Source organism: Colobus angolensis, unplaced genomic scaffold (genome assembly GCF_000951035.1).
Source record: "Colobus angolensis palliatus isolate OR3802 unplaced genomic scaffold, Cang.pa_1.0 Scaffold81, whole genome shotgun sequence".
NCBI lineage: Eukaryota > Metazoa > Chordata > Mammalia > Primates > Cercopithecidae > Colobus > Colobus angolensis.
The window spans coordinates 5,099,348-5,121,039 of NW_012121932.1; the positions used below are offsets into that span (position 1 = coordinate 5,099,348).

At 35.5% G+C, this 21,692-nt stretch overlaps 1 protein-coding gene across 1 annotated transcript in view; it reads left to right on the forward strand.

Moving 5' to 3' along the window:
• Positions 1-21,692, forward strand: part of SPATA17 (spermatogenesis associated 17) — a 234,346-nt gene that overhangs the window by 158,493 nt on the left and 54,161 nt on the right. The window contains exon 8 of the mRNA XM_011929509.1: positions 3,350-3,482. Coding sequence (XP_011784899.1) covers positions 3,350-3,482 — 133 coding nt within the window. The remainder of the gene's footprint in view (positions 1-3,349; positions 3,483-21,692) is intronic.

A 21,692-nucleotide genomic window follows, 5' to 3' on the forward strand; every position in this document is an offset into this window, starting at 1 on the left:
ACAGCAGGTAGGGAGTGGTTGAACAGCCTGAAGAGATCAAGTGCATTAGAAAAAGCCTGAAAGCTAGGTTGGAGAATGTAGACTTGATTTAATAGGCAAGAGAGGTTCATAATTTGAAGATTTCAATTATCTGACAGTGAAATAAATGCACTGATAGAAATCCTAGAGTTATGTGTAACAATAGTAGGACTTTAAGAAAAGGTGAAAAATTAAAGAGAGTTATAAGGCAGAAAAACAATAAATGTAATTTGTTAGTGTCCTTATTTGGAAAATACATATATGTATATAATAATAAAATAATATTACATGTACTCAGTGTACAAAGACTATATTTACAATGGACCTATTTTCCTGGAAGCTAATTAACTATTTTTAATTTTTGCTTCCTGAGACCTCTACCAATTCTTCCGTAACTGCCCAGACATTCAAGTTGTTACTTGTTTGTATATACCACTATATCTCTACATTGCTTTCAAGAATTTTTGCCAGATCTATGTCTTTGATAAGATTGTAAAAAAAAACCGGTAAATACATGTATTACTTTTCTTTAACATGAAGTTTAGTTGATTGAACAGTACTCACTCTAAGCATAAGCACAACTGAATACATGCTAAAAACTGGTAAAAGAACATGGTTTTAAAGTAATTGATTTATACGTAAAATTGTATTATAAACCAAAGTGATTTTTCAATGTTAGTAGCTATTTATACTTTATAGAGCAAATCTGATTTGAGAATTAAATATTTTTCCTAATTTGAAGATAAATGTTATTTAAAGATTATAAAATATCTAAATATTTTTGAATATACATACATGCACATATATATGTACAATTAAGAATATGCGTATGTGTTACTTTCATGAAACATGATGGCCAAATGAAAGCAGAGTTAATTAATGAGCAGGGAAGTACCCAGTCTTCCAGCCTTGTTTCAGCCATCCATTCCCTTGAGAAGGCAAATTTTGTTCAGACACAAAAGAAAAACGTACTATTAAAATGCAATTCAGAAGTGATAAAAACTGGAAGTGCAGCAGCCGGCTCACAGCACCTCCTTTGTATACTCAGGGACATTGGGGCCACATTAATTTTTTTGTGTGTGATGTCCATCCCATGTGCAAATTAGCACTGGAAGGACCATAATCTATCTTATATGAGAGCTCTTTTCCCAAGTGCATAGTAATACATGCTTCTGTAACTTTGTATAATTCAAAGTTCTATATTCTGTTTATTTTTTATTTTAAATAGTGTTAGAAAATACTTTCTTTGGAAAATATTAAGAATTTTTAAATAAATATTAAAAAGAAATTGCAGAGAAGTGTTAAAATTAATGAAAGAATGCTACTTTTTCTAAGTTTATTAAATGACAAAAATAATAATTTTCAGTTGAATTTAGATTTTTAAAAACACCTTTCTTTATCTTAACTAAATGAGATCATCTATATGAAAATGTTGACATATAGTAATGGCTCAATAAATATATGTTGAACCTCAGCTTTTTTTTAAAGTCTGAATTTCAGAATATTTTTCTCAGGAGAATATTTTATTTTGCTATATATAGTTTCTATTTCCCAGAGCTTCCACTTTTCTCTAAATGTTTCTTTTATTTAAAAGCCTTCCAAATTTTATTTCATTAATACCGTGTCTCCTTTGATTATATGTGTTAAAAATTTCTGAATTTACTCCTTTTTGCTGCCTCATGATATCTGTTTCCTCTAGCTTATTCCTTACGTTTGGATTTGTGTCCTTCTTCCACATTGACTATTTTCCCACTGGTAAACCATTCTTCAGTTTATATTAAAAGGGAAAATGTAAAAATTACATTAGAAACTCTAAGGGTGTAAAAGAGTGGCTTTTTGATAGATTTTATTATACTCTGATACACCCTTTTAATTAAAACACCCCCAAATTGTTGATATTTGAACTCGTTTCTCAAAGAACTGTCACGTCTTTTCAGAAGATACAATCAGTCTTCTGAAGGATATAAGTTCAAGCTGCCAGTGCACTTAAGAGACGAGCGAGGAAAGAGTTCAATGGCCAGTCTTTGGATTAAAATCTACATATTCCATTTGGTGCCTCCCCTTAGCCTTCCTCAGTACATGCTTTCCTTGAGACTAGAGCTTTTTGGTGTAAATTTTTTCTGAGAATAGGCTTTTATGGATACATGGACTAGGACATGGACCTGGGGATTTCATCACTCCTTACATAAGATTTCAGCTGTTTTCAGCTTCATTCCTTCTCTCACTTTCTGGAATAATTGTAGATTTATTTCCCGAGCCTTTCCCTGGTTCTACAGGACAAATTGCCCTGTTGCTCTTTGACATCTCATTCTTCTGGCACCTAGATTTCAGTTTTCTTAACTCTTTTGTGTCATTTTTGAATTTTCTATCTTCCTTCCACCTGCTAAAGATTAATTGGTGTTTTCAATTGCTATTTCTTATTTTCTGTCCCATTTCTTCTTATAGGTTTATAACTTTTTAAAAAAATTTCTTTACTCTTATTTCAGTGTGTTTTGGTGAAGGATCTGGGTTACACTGAAAGCATATCACAATCTTAGATGTTCTGTGAGACTTTATATGGGTTTTAAAAGTTTGGTTTTTTCTGTTGATCATAAAAATATCTAAAGTAATAATGATGATGATGATGATGATGATAATGGTTGCTGCAACAGGTTCCTTCAATTTTTACATCTGTTTTTAGCACCGACATTATTTATTGGACACAATCTTTTCAGCCTCCATGTTAAATACCTTACATTAATTAAGTTGTTCATTCATTGTAATAACCCTATATGGAAGTCAAGCCTCATTCAGATAACTTGCATAGGGTAATACAGCTAGCAAAGCAAAGCTAAGGTGTGATTACAGGTCTGGCTGACTTGAAGGCCCCATTTTTTGTAACTGCTACTGCTACCAATAATGCCACCATTATTCAAGTGACTTAAAATTGAAGAAAGCCTACTTCAATGAGAATTGACTGTACTGACTGTCCTTTTGATTTAGGGATACTATTTTAAAATTATGAACACTTTCATTTATATGATGAATTTTGAGTTTTTTTGGCATAATTGATTCATAAATGTATTAGCATTATCTCTATATAAAATACTTGAGAGTCACAAAAATTCTGTGAAGGACATTTTAGTATCTCCATTTGCAGAATAGAAAATAAAGATTAATAGAAGTAATTAACACAGGTAATCAATGGCAGAGGTTGAAATGAAATCTAGGTATTCTGATTCTAAATCATGTATTATTTTCATTGTACTATAGTACTTCTCCAAAGCCTTATTTTAAAAACCAAGTGTCTCTAAAAATCAAGTTAAGATTAGCTCCCAAATATTTCTTTCAGGTTTTTGCCATTTTCTTCATACCATAAAAATGAAAAGTACATCCCATCAATGCATTTATCAAGCAAGTATTGTCCTATTTCTCACAAGGAACAATTCCGAAGTGAAAATCCTAAGAAATGGATCTGTGACAAGGTAAGTTAACAAAACATTTTAAAAAGTTATTCCTTTTTAAAAGCTAGAAATATACATTAATTAGAGCAAATATAAATATTCTTATTACAATTAAGACCTTTATGGTAACAAAATTATTTATAGACAGCTATTTTAGGTAAAGATGGTGCTGCTGACCTATGTAAGATTTTTTTTTCAGTATTGTATTCTTAAGTTTTATGACTTAGCTATAACTTAGCTGCCCTAGGATCAAAGGCATGGATCACTGGCATTGGCATATGACCAGGGTGAGGACTTGAGTATGAGGTCACAGAATGGAGTTAAGCTAACTCTCGGGCATGGAGATCAGGGCTTGTTTGCTCTCTCTCAATCTATGTATGTATGTTTATAGATAGCTAAATAAAGAAGGGGGGAGAGAAGACATGCATTATATAAAACATGATATATAACATACATTTGACATGCATATATGTATATGTGCAACTCCTGAGTGTCATATGCACTTTCATAACAGGTACAGCACGTATATGTGGCACTTGTGTGATATATTAGTCTGTACTCAGGCTGCCACAACAAAGTACCATAGACTATGTAGCTTCAACCACAGACATTTATTTTCTTACAATTCTGGAGGCTGGAAGTCTGAGATAACTGCCAACATAGTTTCTGGTGAGGCCTTTCTGCCTGGCTTGTAGGCAGCTATCATCTCCCTGTTTGCTCATATAACCTCTTCTTTCTGGGCAGAGAGAGAGCAGGCTCTCTTGTGTCTCTCCCTGTAAGGGTACTAATCCCAAGAGACCAGGACCCTCCCTTCATGACCTTATTTAACCTCAATCACCTCCTTACAGGTTCTGTTTCTAATACAATCACATTACAGGTTAGAGATTCAACATATGAATTCTAGGGAAACAGAATTCATTTCATAGCCTTCCATTCCTGGCCCCCAAAACTCATGCACTCTTGAATGCAAATACATTCTTTCCATCTCAAAAGCCAGAAGAATCTTAATACATTTAGTACCCGCTCTAAACTCTAAAGTCATATCTAAATCATAGGAACATGGCAAGGATGCCCACTCTTTTTTTTTTTTCTTTTTTTTTTTTTTTGAGATAAAGTCTCGCTCCATCACTCAGGCTGGAGTGCAATGGCGCAATCTTGGCTCACTACAACCTCCGACCCCCGGATTCAAGCGATTCTCCTGCCTCAGCCTCCCAAGTAGCTGGAACTACAGGCGCATGCTACCATGCCTGGCTAATTTTTTTGTATTTTTAGTAGAGACGGGGTTTCACCATGTTAGCCATGATGGTCTCCTTCCCCTGACCTTGTGATCTACCGACCTCATCCTCCCAAAGTTCTGGGCTTACAGGCATGAGCCACCGCACCCGGCCTCAAGGATGCCCAGTCTTACAATTACTATTCAGTATAGTACTGGAAGTCCTAGCCAGAGCAATTAGGCAAGAGAAAGAAAGACAAGGTATCCACACTGGAAAGGAAGATGTAAAATTGTCTGTTTGCAGATGACATGATCTTAAATATTAAAAACCCTAAAGACTCCACACCAAAGACTATTAGAACTAATAAACAAATGCAATAAGGTTTCAGGATACAAAATTAACATACAAATATTAGCAGCATTTTCATACACTAACAATGAACTGTCCCAAAAAGAAATCAAGATAATAATCCCATATAGTAATGAATTTAACTAAGGAAGTAAAAGATCTGTACATTGAAAACTATAAAATACTGATGACATAAATTAAAGAAGACACAAATAAATGGAAAAGTATTCTGTGTTCATGGACTGGAAGAATTTAATATTGTTAAAATGTCCATCTAAACAAAGTGATCTATTGAGTCAATGCAATCCCTATCAAAATCCCAATGTCATTTTTCACAGAAACAGAAAAAATAATCCTTAACTAGGCAGGGTGGCTCATGCCTGTAATCCCAGCACTTTGGGAGGCCAAGGTGGGTAGATCACTTGAGATCAGGAGTTCGAGACCAACATGGCCAACATGGTGAAACCCTGCCTCTATTAATAATACAAAATGTGGCCAGGTGTGGTGGTGCCCACCTGTAGTCCCAGCTACTTGGGAGGCTGAGGCAGGAGAATCGCTTGAAACTTGGAGATGGAGGTTGCAGTGAGCTGAGATCGTGCCACTGCAATCCAACCTGGGTGAAAAAGTAAGACTCTGTCTCAAAAGAGAAAAAACAAAAAAGAAGAAGAAAAGGAAAAACAATCCTAAAATTCCTGAACCACAGAAGACCCTGAACAGCCAAAGCAGTCTTGAGCAAAAAGACTAAAGATGGAAGCATCACACTACCTGATTTCAAATTATATTACAAAGTCATAGCAATCAATACAACATGGTTCTGGGATAAAAAATAGACACATCAAACGATGGAATAGGATACAGAACCCAGAAATAAATGCACACATTTATGCCCAATTGATCTTTGACAAAGGTGCCAAATACACACAATGGGGACAGGATGGTCTCTTCAACAAACGGTGATGAGAAAGCTGTATATCCACATGCAGAAGAATCAAAGTGGATCCTTATCTCACACTATATGCAAATATCAACTAAAACTAGATTAAGACCTGAAACTGTAAAACTACTAGAAGGAAATATAGGAAAAAACCTTCTTGACATTGGTCTAAGCAATTATTTTTTGGATATGACCCCAAAAGTATAGGCAACAAAAGCAAAAGTAGACAAATAGAATTGCATCAAACCAAAAAGCTTTGCACAGCAAAGGAAATGATCAACAGTGTAAGGAGACAAACTATGAAACAGGAAAAAAATATTTACAAACCATACATTTGATAGCATTAATATCTGAAATATATAAGGAACTCATACAGCTCAATAGCAAGTAAACAAATAACCTCTTTTAAAAATGGGCAAAAGACTGGAATAGACATTTCTCAAAAGAAGACATACAAATGGCCAACAAGTATATGAGAAGATGCTCAACATAACTAATCATCAGGGAAATGCAAACAGAAACCACAATGAGATATAACTTTACACATGTTAGAATGGCTGTTACCAAAAAGACGAAAGATAACGTATTGGCAAGGATGTGGAGAAAATGGAATGCTTGTACACTATTGGTGGGAATACAGTCATTATGGAAAATGGTGGTTCTTCAAAAAATTAAAAATAGAGCTACTGTACAATCCAGCAATCCTATTCCTGGGTATAGATTCAAAGGAAGTGAAATCAGTATATCGAAGAGATATCTGCAGCCCCATGTTTACTGCAGCATTTTCAAAATCGCCAAGATATGGAATCAAATTATTCATTGAAGGATAAATGGATAAAGAAAATGTGCTAGATATACACATTGGAATACTATTCAGCTTTTAAAAAGAAAGACATTCTGTCATTTGTGATAATGTGGATGAACCTGGAGGACCTTACACTAAATGAAATGTTAGGCACAGAAAGACAAATACTGCATGATCTCATTTATATGTGAAATCTGAAAAAAATCAAACTCAGAAGTACAGAGCGGAATTGTGGTTACTAGGGACTTGAGGCAGGAGGTAGGGGTGAGAAATGAGAAGGAGATGTTTGTCAGAAGGTACAAAGTTTCAATTAGGATGAATAGTTCTGGAGATCTATTATACAGCATGGTGACTAAAATTAATAATGTATTGTATACTTGAAAATGACTCAGAGCATAGATCTTAAATGTTCTTATCACAAAATAGAAATAACTGTGCTAAATGTTATGCATATGTTAATTAGCATGATTGTGGTAATCATTTCACAATGCATATGTATATCAGAACATCATGTACACTGTAAATATATACAATTTTTACAAATGGTCAACAAGTATATGAGAAGATGCTCTACATTACTAATCATCAGGGAAATGTAAATAGAAACCACAATGGCATGTAACCTCACACATGTTAGAATGGCTATTAACAAAAAGACAAAAGGTAACATGTATTGGCAAGGATATGCTGTGTTCATGAACTGGAAGAATTTAATATTGTTAAAATGTCCATACAACCAAAGTAATCTGTTGAGTCACTGCAGGTGTATTTAATTTGTTAGAATGTCTATTCTAACAAATTAGAATGGTATTTAATTTGTCGATTATACCTCAGTAAAGCTGTGGGAAAACAAACAAAGAACTACCAAGAAATACCATATAATCAGATACGGGTGAAACTTGCCTCATTCTAAGGTAAACTTCCTCTCTAGCTGTGAACCTGTGAAACCAGTCAAGTTATGTGCTTCCAAAATGCAATAATAAGACACGCAAAGGGGAGATATTTCTACGCCAAAAGGGAAAAATTGGAAGAAAGGAATGGATGATGTGTCTCAGAGAAGTGTAAAACCTAATAGGGCAAATTCTATTTGATGTTAAGACTTGAAAATAATACTTTTTGGTTCAATATTTTGCTCTCCAGTTCCTCTGGGATGGCAGGGTCACCCTGATGACTCTGTGGGTGAGGCAGAGTCTCTCTGCAAGGGCCCTGCCCACAAGGCTCCCTGTAAAGGTGGGTCCTGCCCTAGAGGCACTGAACAGGGTCATCCTCCCCATGAAATCTGGAGAGGTGGCCCCACTCTTTGAAACTTAGAAGGAAACAGTCCTGCTCCCTGGGCCTCTTGTAGGAGTAGCAGCCCCAATGATCTCTGAATCCCCTTAGGGGTCATTCTTCCCTTTGCTTGAATAGTGGTCCAGTCCTCGTAGAATCCAAGAAGTCCCACAATCTGCCTTAATTCTTTTCTGCTTTCTCTGCACCATTTACCTCAAACTCTTGGTGTCTTAGCTAGTATAATCTCATCTCTATTCCTGGTTTCTGTCAATAAAGCTGATGAAGTCCTTGAGTCCCAATATCTCTTTATCTGTTTATCAGTCAAGAATTTTTTTCTAGGCACTGGAAATATAAGATATTGTTTCTGCCATGTTATGTGTTTCCTTAGCAATATGTTCCTGCTCTAGCTCAAAACCCAGCACTCACAGACTGTTGTATGACATCATTTAAACTTAATCACCTTCTTAAAAGTTCTGTCTCCAATATATAGTCACATTGAGAGTGAGGCTTCAACACATGGGTGGTGAGGGGGGGTGGGGTACAAAATTGAGGCTATACCACCTAACATACATGTTATATATGCAGCACACATACAGCATGGTGATTATAGTTAATAATGTATACTTGTATACAAACATACATATACATATTTATTTTTGTGCTGCACTTATAGATAGGGAAAAAATTGAGTGGCACATATATGCCATGGAATACTATACAGCCATAAAAAAGAATAAAGTCATGTCCTTTGCAGCAACATTGATGCAGCTGGAGACCATTATCCTAAGTGAATTAATGCAGACATAGAAAATCAAATTCTGCATGTTCTGACTTATAAGTGGGAGCTAAACAATGAGTACATATGGACATAAAGATGGAAAAAATAGATACTGGGGTCTCCAAAAGAGGGGAGGGAGGGAGGGAGGAATTGGGGCAAGGGTTGAAAAAAAATGTATTGAGTGCTATGTTCAGTATTTGGGTGATGGGATCAATAAAAGTCCAAACCCCAGTATTAACATAATATATTCATATAACAAACCTGTGTATATGTACACCCTGAAATGAAAAAAAATCACATATAAAAGGAAACTCATTTTACTGTCTAAGGACATTCCTAAGAGAGTTTGTTTTTCTGAAAACACTTAGTATAACCATCATTACAACTACATATTCTGCAAAATTTAAATATTATGGTTCATCATATTATATTTTATATCTACAGCTTTTTAATTTAATTTTTGGCTTAGAGTAAAACTTTCAATAGATCTGAATGAACAGGATAATGTATATGTATATTTCTTGCCCATATTATAATTCAATAAGGGCTTCAGAATTAAGAACATTAGTCAGAAAACATGATATATAAAGGAAGAAAGAAAACAAATATTTCTTATCTGATTTCAAAAGATTTTTTACCTCTTAAATAAAAATGTCTGAATTGGCAAAACATGTCTTAGACTATAAGAGATGAAAAGGGAAAGTTCTTACTATGCATTTAACCTGTTGCACCTTGTAGGGAGAAAATATAATTTCTTTTCTTTCCCTCATAGATTCTTAGTTGAGATATTTTCCTGAAAAGTCAGATTAACAAGAGAAAAACTCAGTCAAATTGTATTAACACATGCCATACCCATCACGTGGAAGAGACCTCGGTTCAAAAGTATTTCTCTCTCAAAGCAGTGGCATAGGGGCCTTGCATAAATAGTACTTTAATAAAGAGCTCTACATTCTATATAGTGACAAAACAAATAATAGTGTATCTCCAGACTTTCAAAACGCAGGAAAATGTGGGAAGATACATTCATGGAAAGAACAAAGTCTCCTCCAGGATCTTCTGGCGCCACTGTCTCTGAACTCTGTTTCTGAGCTGATAAGCAAGTGTTGTAAAAGTGCCTGCCTTTAGGTGGGAAAGGCAAAGGGGAAGGGCAGAATGTGCCCCTGCATTTTAACCTTCTTTAGCTCTGTGATCTCCAGTGTTTTAGAGAGGAATATTTTTATTTCCTTCACTAACAATTAAAAAATACACACACATATATCTAGAATTTACACAAAATGAGTGACTTTCTGGAAAGGGATTGGGGCCACTAGAAAGGGTATGGGTTCCACATATTACCAGACCTAATGATTCTATTAATAGCCTATCAGTGAGTATTCATTCCTTTGCATACTGCCTCCTTCCTGAAGGGATTTAAGGCATCTTTCTAAAAGTAAAATACAAATAAAAATACAAAAATTAGCAGCTGGGCGTGGTGGTGCATGCCTGTAGTCTTAGCTACTCGGGAGGCTGAGGCAGGAGAATCTCTTGAACCTGGGAAGCAGAGGTTGCAGTGAGCCGAAATCGCACCACTGCACTCCAGTCTGGTGACAGAGCGAGACTGTCTCAAAAAATAAAAATAAATAATTAAATAAAAGTAAAATGCAATAAGGGTCATATTATTGAAGTAAGGATACGGGGAAATGATCTAAGATGAGAAGAGTTTATATGCCTGCAACATAAAGGGAAAGCATCACTGTGGTGGTGATTTAAGAATTTCAGCTTCCTGGTGTCCAACATAAAAAGGAAGACGAAAGTCACAGATGGATCTTCCTTTCTCAAAAGGAAGAAATGTTAGACCCAAAAGAAAAATAAGATGTTTCTTTACTAAACTCTAAGAAACATTCTGTTTTTAAGGACATTATAAATATGGGATTGCCAAGGGGTAAGACACGCCAGAAAGTAAATTGGATACTTCAGAAAGTAATTTTTTTTTGGCAGTTACGAAGACATCTTAATTAAAAATGGCCTTCAAAAATGCTAGTAATTCCAAGGCATAAAGAATGTATACAGTGAGTCGTTTGACCTAGTTCACCCTTAGTACTGATCGACACACCTAAAAGTTGATGATAATATCTGTCTTGGTCTGTTTTGTGTTGCTATAATAGAATTCCTGAGACTAAGTAATTTCTAAGACAAGAGGCTTATTTAGCTCATGGTTCTGGAGTTTGAAAAGTACAATAAGGCTGGCACTGGCATCTTCCTGGCTTCTGGTGAGAGCTTTTGTGCTGTGTCATAACATGGTGAAGAACGTCAAAGGGGAAGCAGGCACACGAGGAGGCAAAACCCAAGAGGCGTACTGGATTTATAATAACCAACCCTTGAGGGAATTAATCCATCCTCTTAAGAATCTAATATAATCAGAGAGAACTGACTCACAACTACTAGAATGGCACCAAGCAATTCATGAGGGATCTGTTGCCATGACCCAAACACCTTCCACTAGGTTCCACCTCCCAAAACCACCACGTTGGGGATCAAATTTCAACATGAGTTTTGGTGAGAACAAACTGAAGCCACAGCAATGTCATTTCATAAAATTCAGCAACCAACCTGTTCTAGGCACGTGTTTCTTTCCTTTTTTTTAATTATACTTTATGTTCTAGGGTACATGTGCACAACAGGCAGGTTTGTTACATATGTATACATGTGCCATGTTGGTGTGCTGCACCCATTAACTCCTCATTTACATTAGGTATATCTCCTAATGCTATCCCTCCCCCCTCCCTCCACCCCACACCAGGCCCCGGTGTGTGATGTTCCCCTTCCTGTGTCCAAGTGATCTCATTGTTCAATTTCCACCTATGAGTGAGAACATGCAGTGTTTGACTTTCTGTTCTTGTGATAGTTTGCTGAGAATGATAGTTTCCAGCTGCATCCATGTCCCTACAAAGGACATGAACTCATCCTTTTTTATGGCTGCATAGTATTCCATAGTGTATATGTGCCACATTTTCTTAATCCAGTCTATCATTGACAGACATTTGGGTTGGTTCCAAGTCTTTGCTATTGTGAATAGTGCCGCAGTAAACATACGTGTACATGTGTCTTTATAGCAGCATGATTTATAATCGTTTGGGTATATACCCAGTAATGGGATGGCTGGGTCAAATGGCATTTCTAGTTCTAGATCCTTGAGGAATCGCCACACTGTCTTCCACAATGGTTGAACTAGTTTACAGTCCCACCAACAATGTAAAAGTGTTCCCGTTTCTCCACATCCTCTCCAGCACCTGTTGTTTCCTGACTTTTTAATGATCACCATTCTAACTGGTGTGAGATGGTATCTAATTGTGGTTTTGATTCACATTTCTCTGATGTCCAGTGATGATGAGCATTTTTCATGTGTCTGTTGGCTGCAAATGTTTCTAACTGATATGCAATCATTCAGAATGTAAGCTAAATATACTTTTTAACTATTTATCTAATTTCATATTTTAAACATGTGTAATGTGATCTGTATCTCATTTTCTATTTGACATAAACATTTGTTGCTTTTATACCATCTCACCATTCTATTTAATTCAAGGAGTTGTTCATTTCTTTAAAATATAAATGATTTGTGACATTAAGCTGCTTCAGAGTAAGAAATGTTCTTGTGCAAAATGTGTTTCCTAAAATAATGTACTTCCTTTTGGTTTTATGCAACAGATTCACTTCATATATTCTAATGTATTTTTTGAGAATATGCATTTACCTAACCATAAAGTAAGGAAATATAGAAACTTTTGGGTATGCAGTAAAAAGAAAAGTAGTATATTTTGTTACTCTGGAGAAATAATTTTATGCTTCCATATACTTTTAAAAAGCATACATACTTAAGGAAAATAATCACACATAATTATTCTTGTTGTCCCTGTGCATTAGTCTGTTTTCACACTGTGATAAAGAAACTACCTGGCCAAAGCGGGTGGATCACAAGGTCAGGAGTTCGAGACCAGCCTGGCCAACATGATGAAACCCCGTCTCTACTAAAGATACAAAAATTAAATGGTTGTGGTAGCACACACCTGTAATCCAAGCTACTTGGGAGGCTGACGCAAGAGAATCGCTTGAACCCAGGAGGCGGAGGTCGCAGTAAGCCAAGACCACCCCATTGCACATCAGCCTCGGTGACAGAGTGAGACTCTATCTTAAAAGAAAAGAAAGAAAGGAAGGAAGGAACGAACTACCTGAGAACCTGAGACTGGGTAATTTTTAAAACAAAGAGGTTTAATGGACTCACAGTTCTGCATGACTGGGGAAGCCTCAGGAAACTTACAATCATGGCAGATGGTAGAAGGTGAAGGGGAAGCAAGGCATGTCTTACATGGCAGCAGGTGAGAGAGAAGAGTACAAGGGGGAACTGCCGAATACTTTTTTAAAACAATCAGATCTCATGAAAACTCACTGTCACAAGCACAGCATGGGGGATACCACCCCTATAATCCAATCACCTCCTACCAGATCCCTCCCTTGACACATGAGGATTACAATTTTAGATGAGATTTGGGTGGGGACACAGAGCCAAACCATATCACCCTAAAAATTAAAAGAAAAATTGTAGGTATTTTTATTTTTATTATTATTACTATTTTTTTTTTTTTTTTCAGATAGAGTCTTGCTCTGTTGCCGAGGCTGGAGTACAGAGTACAGTGGTACAATCTCAGTTCTCCACCTCCCAAGCTCAAGCGATTCTCATGCCTCAGCATCCGAAATAGCTGAGATTATGGGCATGCACCACCATCCCAGCTAATTTTTGTATTTTTTGTAGAGATGGGGTTTTATCATGCCGGCCAGGCTGGTCTCGAACTCCTGGCCACAAGTGATCCATCAAGCCAAGGTTTCCAAAAGTGCTGGGATTACAGGCTTGAGCCACCACATCCAGAGACTGTAGGTATTCTTTAAATCATAATAAATCATCAGCCCCTCTAACTCCATACAAAACCATGTAGAAAAGTATTCAAAACAACTTTACATTTCTCCCTCCCTCCTTATCTTCCTTCTTTTTTTTCTTCCTCCTTTCCTCCCTCCCTTCCTGATTTCTCCCCATCTTCTTCTTATCTCTTAAAATAAACAACACCATTAAATAAACAAACTTACAAAAATTAGCTGGGCATGGTGGTGCACACCTGTAATCCCAGCTACTCAGGAGACTGAGGCAGGAGAAATGGTTGAACCTGGGAGGCAGAGGTTATAATGAACAGAGATTGCGCCACTGCACTCCAGGCTGAGCAACAGAATGACACTCCATCTCAAAAAACAAAACAAACAAACAAAAAACCCCCAAAACTATGTCTCTGTGTGGTGGCTAGTATAATCTGTATAATACATAGGTAGTCATTTTATTGGGTAAACATAAAATCTTAGAATTATTAGAAATACTTTATAATTTGATTTCATATTAAGCAACTTAGATGAGACTTGCATTCAATAGGTTGCTAAAAGACATTTTTCTATACTTTTATAAAACTTTGTTTCTTGATATTGGAAATTTGAGGCTTCAATTTATTAATTATTGGTGAATTAGAGAAAATCTTAGGGAGACTAGAGATGTCAGGTTCAAAATGTTGAAGAAAGAAAAGGCTGTACTTTGGGAGGCTGAGGTGGGCAGATCACGAGGTCAGGAGATTGAGACCATCCTGGCTAACACGGTGAAACCCCGTCTCTACTAAAAATACAAAAAATTAGCCAGGCGCGGTGGCGGACGCCTGTAATCTCAGCTACTTGAGAGGCCGAGGCAGGAGAATTGCGTGAACCCGGGAGGCGGAGTTTGCAATGAGTCGAGATCACGCCACTGCATTACAGCCTGGACAACAGAGCTAGACTCTGTCTCAAAAAAAAAAAAAGAAAAAAAAAAAGAAAAAAGAAAAGAAAAGAAAGGGCTGACATGATCTTATCATTCTTCTATGGCAAGATGGAGTTGAATGCAACAGATTGACTTTAGCTAAGAAAGCTCAAGCAAGTATATTTGGCTTCTGTCCTTCACTCTTCCCATTATGTTTTAAGATTGTTTATGTAAAAATCTTTCATCCACTTATATTATTTTTAAACATAGAAGTCATACTTTTCGAATGATTTATTAACCTATTGTGTTAAAAGGTGTCAGTTGGCAGAAAATCAAAGGTAAGTAAATACTCTTCCTCTCATCACATTCATATGTATCAAATATTATTTACATTTTTGTTTTGTTTTTAATGCTATTGAAATGAAGAACACTATACAAATAAATCAGAGTCAGCAAATTTAGAGCAAATAATACTATTTTTTCTCAAAAGTATGAAAGTAAATAATGAAAAGTAGCATACATATAATTTTTGAAAGTGTGGAAATCAATAAGATAATGTACATACCATATAATTTACTCATTTTTTTTTAGTCTATTTGTAAACTGCCCAAGTTAAGTTGTTAGATTCTAAGTCTGTGTCTTAAATGGTCGAACCTTTTAAGATCAGGTAATTTCTTTGTATTTATAAATTCTTTATTGTGCTGATCTCCATATTTAAACTACATATGAAATTAAATAAGGAGAATCTACCAGTCACTATTAATTTAATCTATTTGGGTAGATCTGAAAGAGTTGGACACTAAAAAATTCAGTGTACTAAAAACATCCTTTTGGTTGTCAAAACATTCACATATGTTCATATTTACTGAAGCAGAAATGATATTCTAAAGCCTTTATCTGAATCGGAATGAGTTTCCATAGGCATTTTAGACAACTGATTTTAATGGAACCATTTCATGTTTTCCCTTGTTTGCAAAATTCAGGAAGAGACTCTTTCAAGATGGTTCATGTTGATAGAGCTTTTCCTCATACATCTTATTACAGGTGAATTACAACAGTAGAGAAGTCCTTTTTTGTTATTTTCACATGCATTTTGGTCCTAAACAGGATTTTATAAGCTTTAAAGCATAAAAATATCCAGTACCCTAAAGAATTAATTTAGAGAACCTAAGCATATTGCACAGAACATAAAGTTGACCTTTACTGTCTACGGCTTTTGGAATGGAGTGGGATGTAGAACACATCATAGATTTAATGTGGCACATCGTTGTCTGCAGAAACTTGGGTGGGACTGTGACTGCTTGCCCATTGCACCCGATGATTGAATCTGCTGTCACCAGCATCCTGATAATAATGAACATTCAGCTTAACGACCGTGATTATGATTATCATAATTGATGTGCAAGTGCAGTGTGTGGGGATCATTACAGCTGAACTGTACAGCAGAGAAACATGCCTCAGTTATGGATAATTTTACTTTTATGCATTGATTGGGATAAAATATGCCTTTCTATTTAAACAGACCAGCTTCATATAATTTTAAGAATCTTTCCATACATACTGATTGATGATTATGCACTTGCAGAAAAACAGCCCCTTACAGTTGTTTGTTTTGTGTTGTTTCATTTCATTAGCAAATGTAAACAGTTAAATAATTAGGTGTAATTGAGGGAGAATACTTTGCTTATGAGGATGGCCTTCAATAATCAAATATTCAGTTTAAGTGTTTTTTCTCTCTCTCCCTGTTTGACAGTATATTAGAGACCGAATTTCTTCAGTTTTCTTCCTCTGATTACCCTTGTTTAGTCTTTCTAAGGACAGTAGGCTTCAGGAAAAGTAAAAATTTACATGAATTTTTATTATAAATCTATAGATGCATTTGCATATGCATATATTTATATATGTATATGTATACTCTAGCCTATTATGCATTTCAGAAAATTGGGCAGAGCCAAATATCGTATTCTATTACTTACTGAAATAATATTTAGCCCATAGAATACTTTAAATGTATTATGCTGAGATACATACATTTATGCTACCTTTGCTTTTTAATCTAGTTTGTTTCTGATCAATTTGATACATTGTTTAGTAATTTCCAATTATGCTTTTAAAAGTGATACAACAAGGTTCCTGATTTGAATTTTAACTTGTGAATGGAAATAATATGTGCAATGATGTGTCCAAGATTTTCAAAAGATTAGATCTGAGCATATTCATTATAATCATTAACCTAAGGGCACAATTTGCATTTGATTCTAAAATATTTCATTTAAGTGATGAACAAACATAATGGAACAAATTTTTTACAAAGAAGCATGGTAAGCCATTTTTTAAAATCTTTGTATTTTGTAACTGCCATAAAGCTTGAAACTGATAGATCTCTCCATTAGATTATTAACAACCATACAGCTCTGAAGAGACTATGGTTAACATTTCCTTTGGAGGTCGGTAAGATTTACACTACCCCAGGTAAGATGTTTGTCCTAGATGTGCAGCTGTACACTGTGGTGGAGGACAAAATCTTTTTCTGACAGTGAGAGGTTTAATAGCTTGCCTATGAAATTTTCTTTCTGAAAGTTTTTAATCCCAATGTGATTCCTGAACTTTATGAAAAGTTTCTCCTGAAGTTTCTAAGTCTCAGGCCAGGTGCAATGGCTCAGTTCTGTAATCCCAGCACTTTGGGAGGCTGAGGCAGGAGGATTCCTTGAGCCTAGGAGTTTGAGACCAGCCTGGGCAATGTAGTGAGACCCTGTCTCCACAAAAAATTTCAAAATTTTCTAGGCATGCTGGCACATGTCTGTAGTTCCATCTACTTGAGAGGTTAATGTGGGAGGATTGTGTGAGCCCATGAGTTGGAGGCTGCAGTGAGCTATGATGGCACAATTGCACTCCAGCCTAGGTGACAGAGAAATACCTCATCTCTTAAAAAAATAAAATAATAAGTTCGTAAGTCTCTAAGAATTCAACATATGCCAGTCTTCTCTGCGTTGTTACTCATCTAGAATGAGAGTTAAATTCTTCATCTGACAAAGATCATGGAATGCGTTATCTCTGCATTTCTCTACAATTAAACTCTTAACCTTATGTTTTTAAATTTGAAGGCCTCAATTTACTTTTTTCTTGCTGTTGTAGGAAACTGGGCCAAGATATCAGTGTGAATTGTGGCCTCCATACCTACTGCCTTCATTCCGAAGTATAAGATTATTGCTTTAATATCTTTCTGTGACTTTCTGGTCTTGATTTGACTCAGACAAGAGGAGGTTTTACTAGAATAAGGGGACCCCAAATGACTGGAAATATAAATAGGAAATATATATTATGCCTTAGAAAGAGGCCGACTTTGGTCTTAAGAATCATGGAAGTACTTAAAATATAACATGAACACATAAGTTAGCTAATAGTACTTATTCAACTGTCCTTCTGGCTATCTGGAGGTTTGGCATGGAGAATTCAAATGGATATTTATGTGTACTTCTAGGTGGGACCCTATCAAACCATTTAGCAGCAGCATGTTTTGGGTACTGCCACTGAGATGAATGTTTTTATACATATACATGTATCTTTGCCCTAATGGTTTCCTGAAAGTAAAATTTCTGAGTCAAAGAATGTGATGGTTAGTTTTATGTTATGTCAGTTTGACTAGGCTATAATACCATTATTTAATCAAACACTGTCTAGGTGATGTTGTGAAGGTGTTTTGCTGATGTCTTAAGATCTATAATCAGTTGACTTTATGTAAAGTAGATTACCCTCCATAATATGGGTCTCATTCAATAAGTTAGAGGTTTTAAGAACAAAAACAGAGGGTTCCCAGGGAAGATATTCTGCCTAAAGGCTGCAACATCAATTCCTGTTTGTGTTTTCAGTTTACTGGAGTGGACTGCCTTACAGATGTAAAACCTGCCAGTTTCCAAAATTGCACGAGCCAGTTCTTTAAAATACATTCACCCCTCCCCTGACATCTATCTCATTGGTTCTCTTTCCTTGGAGAACTCTGACTGATGTAGAGTGGTCACATATTATTAATACTTCCATTATGTATTATCGAACTGCTCTGAAGCAGAATGAATGAAAAAGTACTTTATTCCACATATATACATATCCCTTCATTGTCATTAACACTGGTTATTCTCAGTGGTTTTTACAAAAGATGTACACACATCTTTAGTCATAAATCAACTGGAATTATGTTTGCTACTGAATAAATTTATAGGTTAATTTAGGAAGAATTGACTTTTAATATATTGAGTCTTAGCATTCAAGAACATGCTCTCTCTCTCTATTTATTAAAAATTTTTAAATTGACCTTAAGAAGAGTTTTGTAACTTTTCCAGTTTCCAATTATTGGCTAAGCATATTTCTAATTATTTTGTATTTCTATTCTGATTAGGATTTTCTTTTACCTTATTATTTATTAATGAAAAACAGATAAAAATGGTCATCATTCACTTCTGAGCATAAAATTGGCTATTGGATACATAATGTACACACACACAATTTTAACTACTTGATAGTGTCATACATACATATAACTAGTTAAAATATGATATTGAAATATTAAGAAGTTATTATCTTTTTGAGTGAGGTAATTATTGAATTCTATTAAATAAAAAAGATCAATATGTTTTTCTTCTTCAACCTTTTAAAACAATGTACTACATCAATATGTGCTGTAATATTGAACCATCCTTGTATTCCTGGTATAAACCCTCTCTAGTTTATAAAGTGTTATTCTCCCAGCATGGTGCTAAAATTGATCTAGTTTTTATTCATACTGGTGATCAAATAAATCTCTTATATGTATCTAGTTTTCTTATAACTCAGCTATTCTTACCTGCTTTTACTTCCTTTGGGTTCAGCTCATGAATTAGTCTTACAGGGAACTGGCCTTAAAAAAAATTAGAAGAAAAAATGAGTACCTTTTAGTAAATATTATAGAAATTATATTTTAGTGAAATCTGAAACATATTGTTTTTTCTTTTTTTTTCTTTTTTTTTTTTTTTGAGATGGAGTCTTACTCTGTCGATCAGGCTGGAGTGCAGTGGAATGATCTCGGCTCACTGCAAGCTCCACCTCCTGGGTTCATGCCATTCTCCTGCCTCAGCCTCCCAAGTAGCTGTGGCCACAGGCACCCACCACCACACCTGGCTAATTTTTTGTATTTTTAGTAGAGACAGGATTTCACCGTGTTAGCCAGGATGGTCTTGATCTCCTGACCTCGTGATCCGCTTGCCTCAGCCTCCCAAAGTGCTGGGATGAAACTGTTTTAAGACTATTAAAGGATATCAAACTGGAGGATATTTAGTAAGTGCATCCTCTCATTTCTCCCAGTTTTCTTGTGAACAAATCTTCCAGATGGTGATATGGTTTGGCTATGTCCCCACCTAAATCTCATCTTGAATTGTAGTTCCCATAATCCTCAACTGTGGTGGGAGGGACCCACTGGAGGTAATTGAATCAAGGGGTCAGTTTCCCACATGCTATTCTCATAATAGCAAGCAAGTTCTCATAAGATCTGACAGTTTTATAAGCGGCTTTCCCCTTCATTCAACTCTCCTTCTCCTTGCTGCCATCATGTGAAGAAGGAAATGTTTGCTTCCCCTTCTGCCATGATTGTAAGTTTCCGGAGGCTTCCCCAGCCCTGTGGAACTGAGTCAATTAAACCTCTTTTCTTTATAATTTACCCAGTCTCAGGCAGTTCTTTATAGCAGTGTGAGAAAGTACTAATACAGATGGTGGTGATGATGTGTGTGTCTATCCAAAGTAAGATCCTCGACTGAGTAGAAACATACCAAATCAAGTTTACCCTCAAGATGTTGCCCTGAAATTGCAGCATAGTTTACCTCACGTGGTTTCAAAAGCTACCTTTAAATGGGCTATATTACATGAGTCTAATATTTTTCTTCTAGGTACAATTTTCTGCTCTGCTGTTGGCCACATCTTGTTGTTTGTCTATAGGTTAATGACTAGGATCACACATGCATATTCTATAGGCATGCCCAATAATTACCCTGTAACTTTATGAAACATTTTGTATTACTGAACTTCAATTTCCCATGTATCTCTGCATGCTGATTGTCCTCTTAATTTTAGCATTTCTGGTACAGTCCCCATTCATTATTCTCATTCAGAAAAGGGAATCTCACACAATTAAACTGAATTTATCATGCTTTTCTGAAAACTATATTTTATTTGATTAGATTGCAAGAATTCACTTTAATTTTAGAAAATTTAGAAAAGAGAGAAGCAAATAGAGAAAATAAAACGACCTCTTATTCATTGCCAGTATTTTGTTATTCTTACAGTACTATTTCAATCTTACTTTTGAACATATAATCTACCACCCTGATACATACAGAAAGTAAGTTTGCACTTGATATATTCCTTCATAGCCTGTTGTATTCGGTTACCATCCTTGGACATCACAATTTGCCTGAATGCTCTGAATATTTTTCTTTGTCTTTAAAGATTAATACAGTCAATCATCACTTTAATGGGGATATGTTCTGAGAAATGTGTCATTAGATAATGTAGCTGTGTGAACATCATAAAGTATACTTACACAAACCTAGATGGTATAGCCTACTACAGACCTAGGCTATATGGTATAGCCTATTGCTCCTAAGCTAAACACCTGTATAGAATGTTCCTGTAGTGAATATTGTAGACAGTTGTAATGCAATGATAAGTATTTGAGTATATAAATGTATCTAAATATAGAAAAGTTACAGTAAAAATATAGTTAAAAACCATACAGTAAATTATAAACTTATGGGAACACCATCATATATGTGTTAGTTTTATGGCTTACAGTTTATCATTTCAGTTTACATTTTTTCAGGTACATAGTTGTTCCTTTCAATATATAGATTTAAAGCTTTCTCATATTTCTGAAAATATTTTTTATAGTTTGAAATATTCTTTTTTACTCTTTTATCATCTTAGGGACTCTAATTATTATTATTTTTTTTTATTTATTTATTTTTTTTTATATACTTTAAGTTCTAGGGTACATGTGCATAACGTGCAGGTTTGTTACATATGTATACTTGTGCAATGTTGGTGTGCTGCACCCAT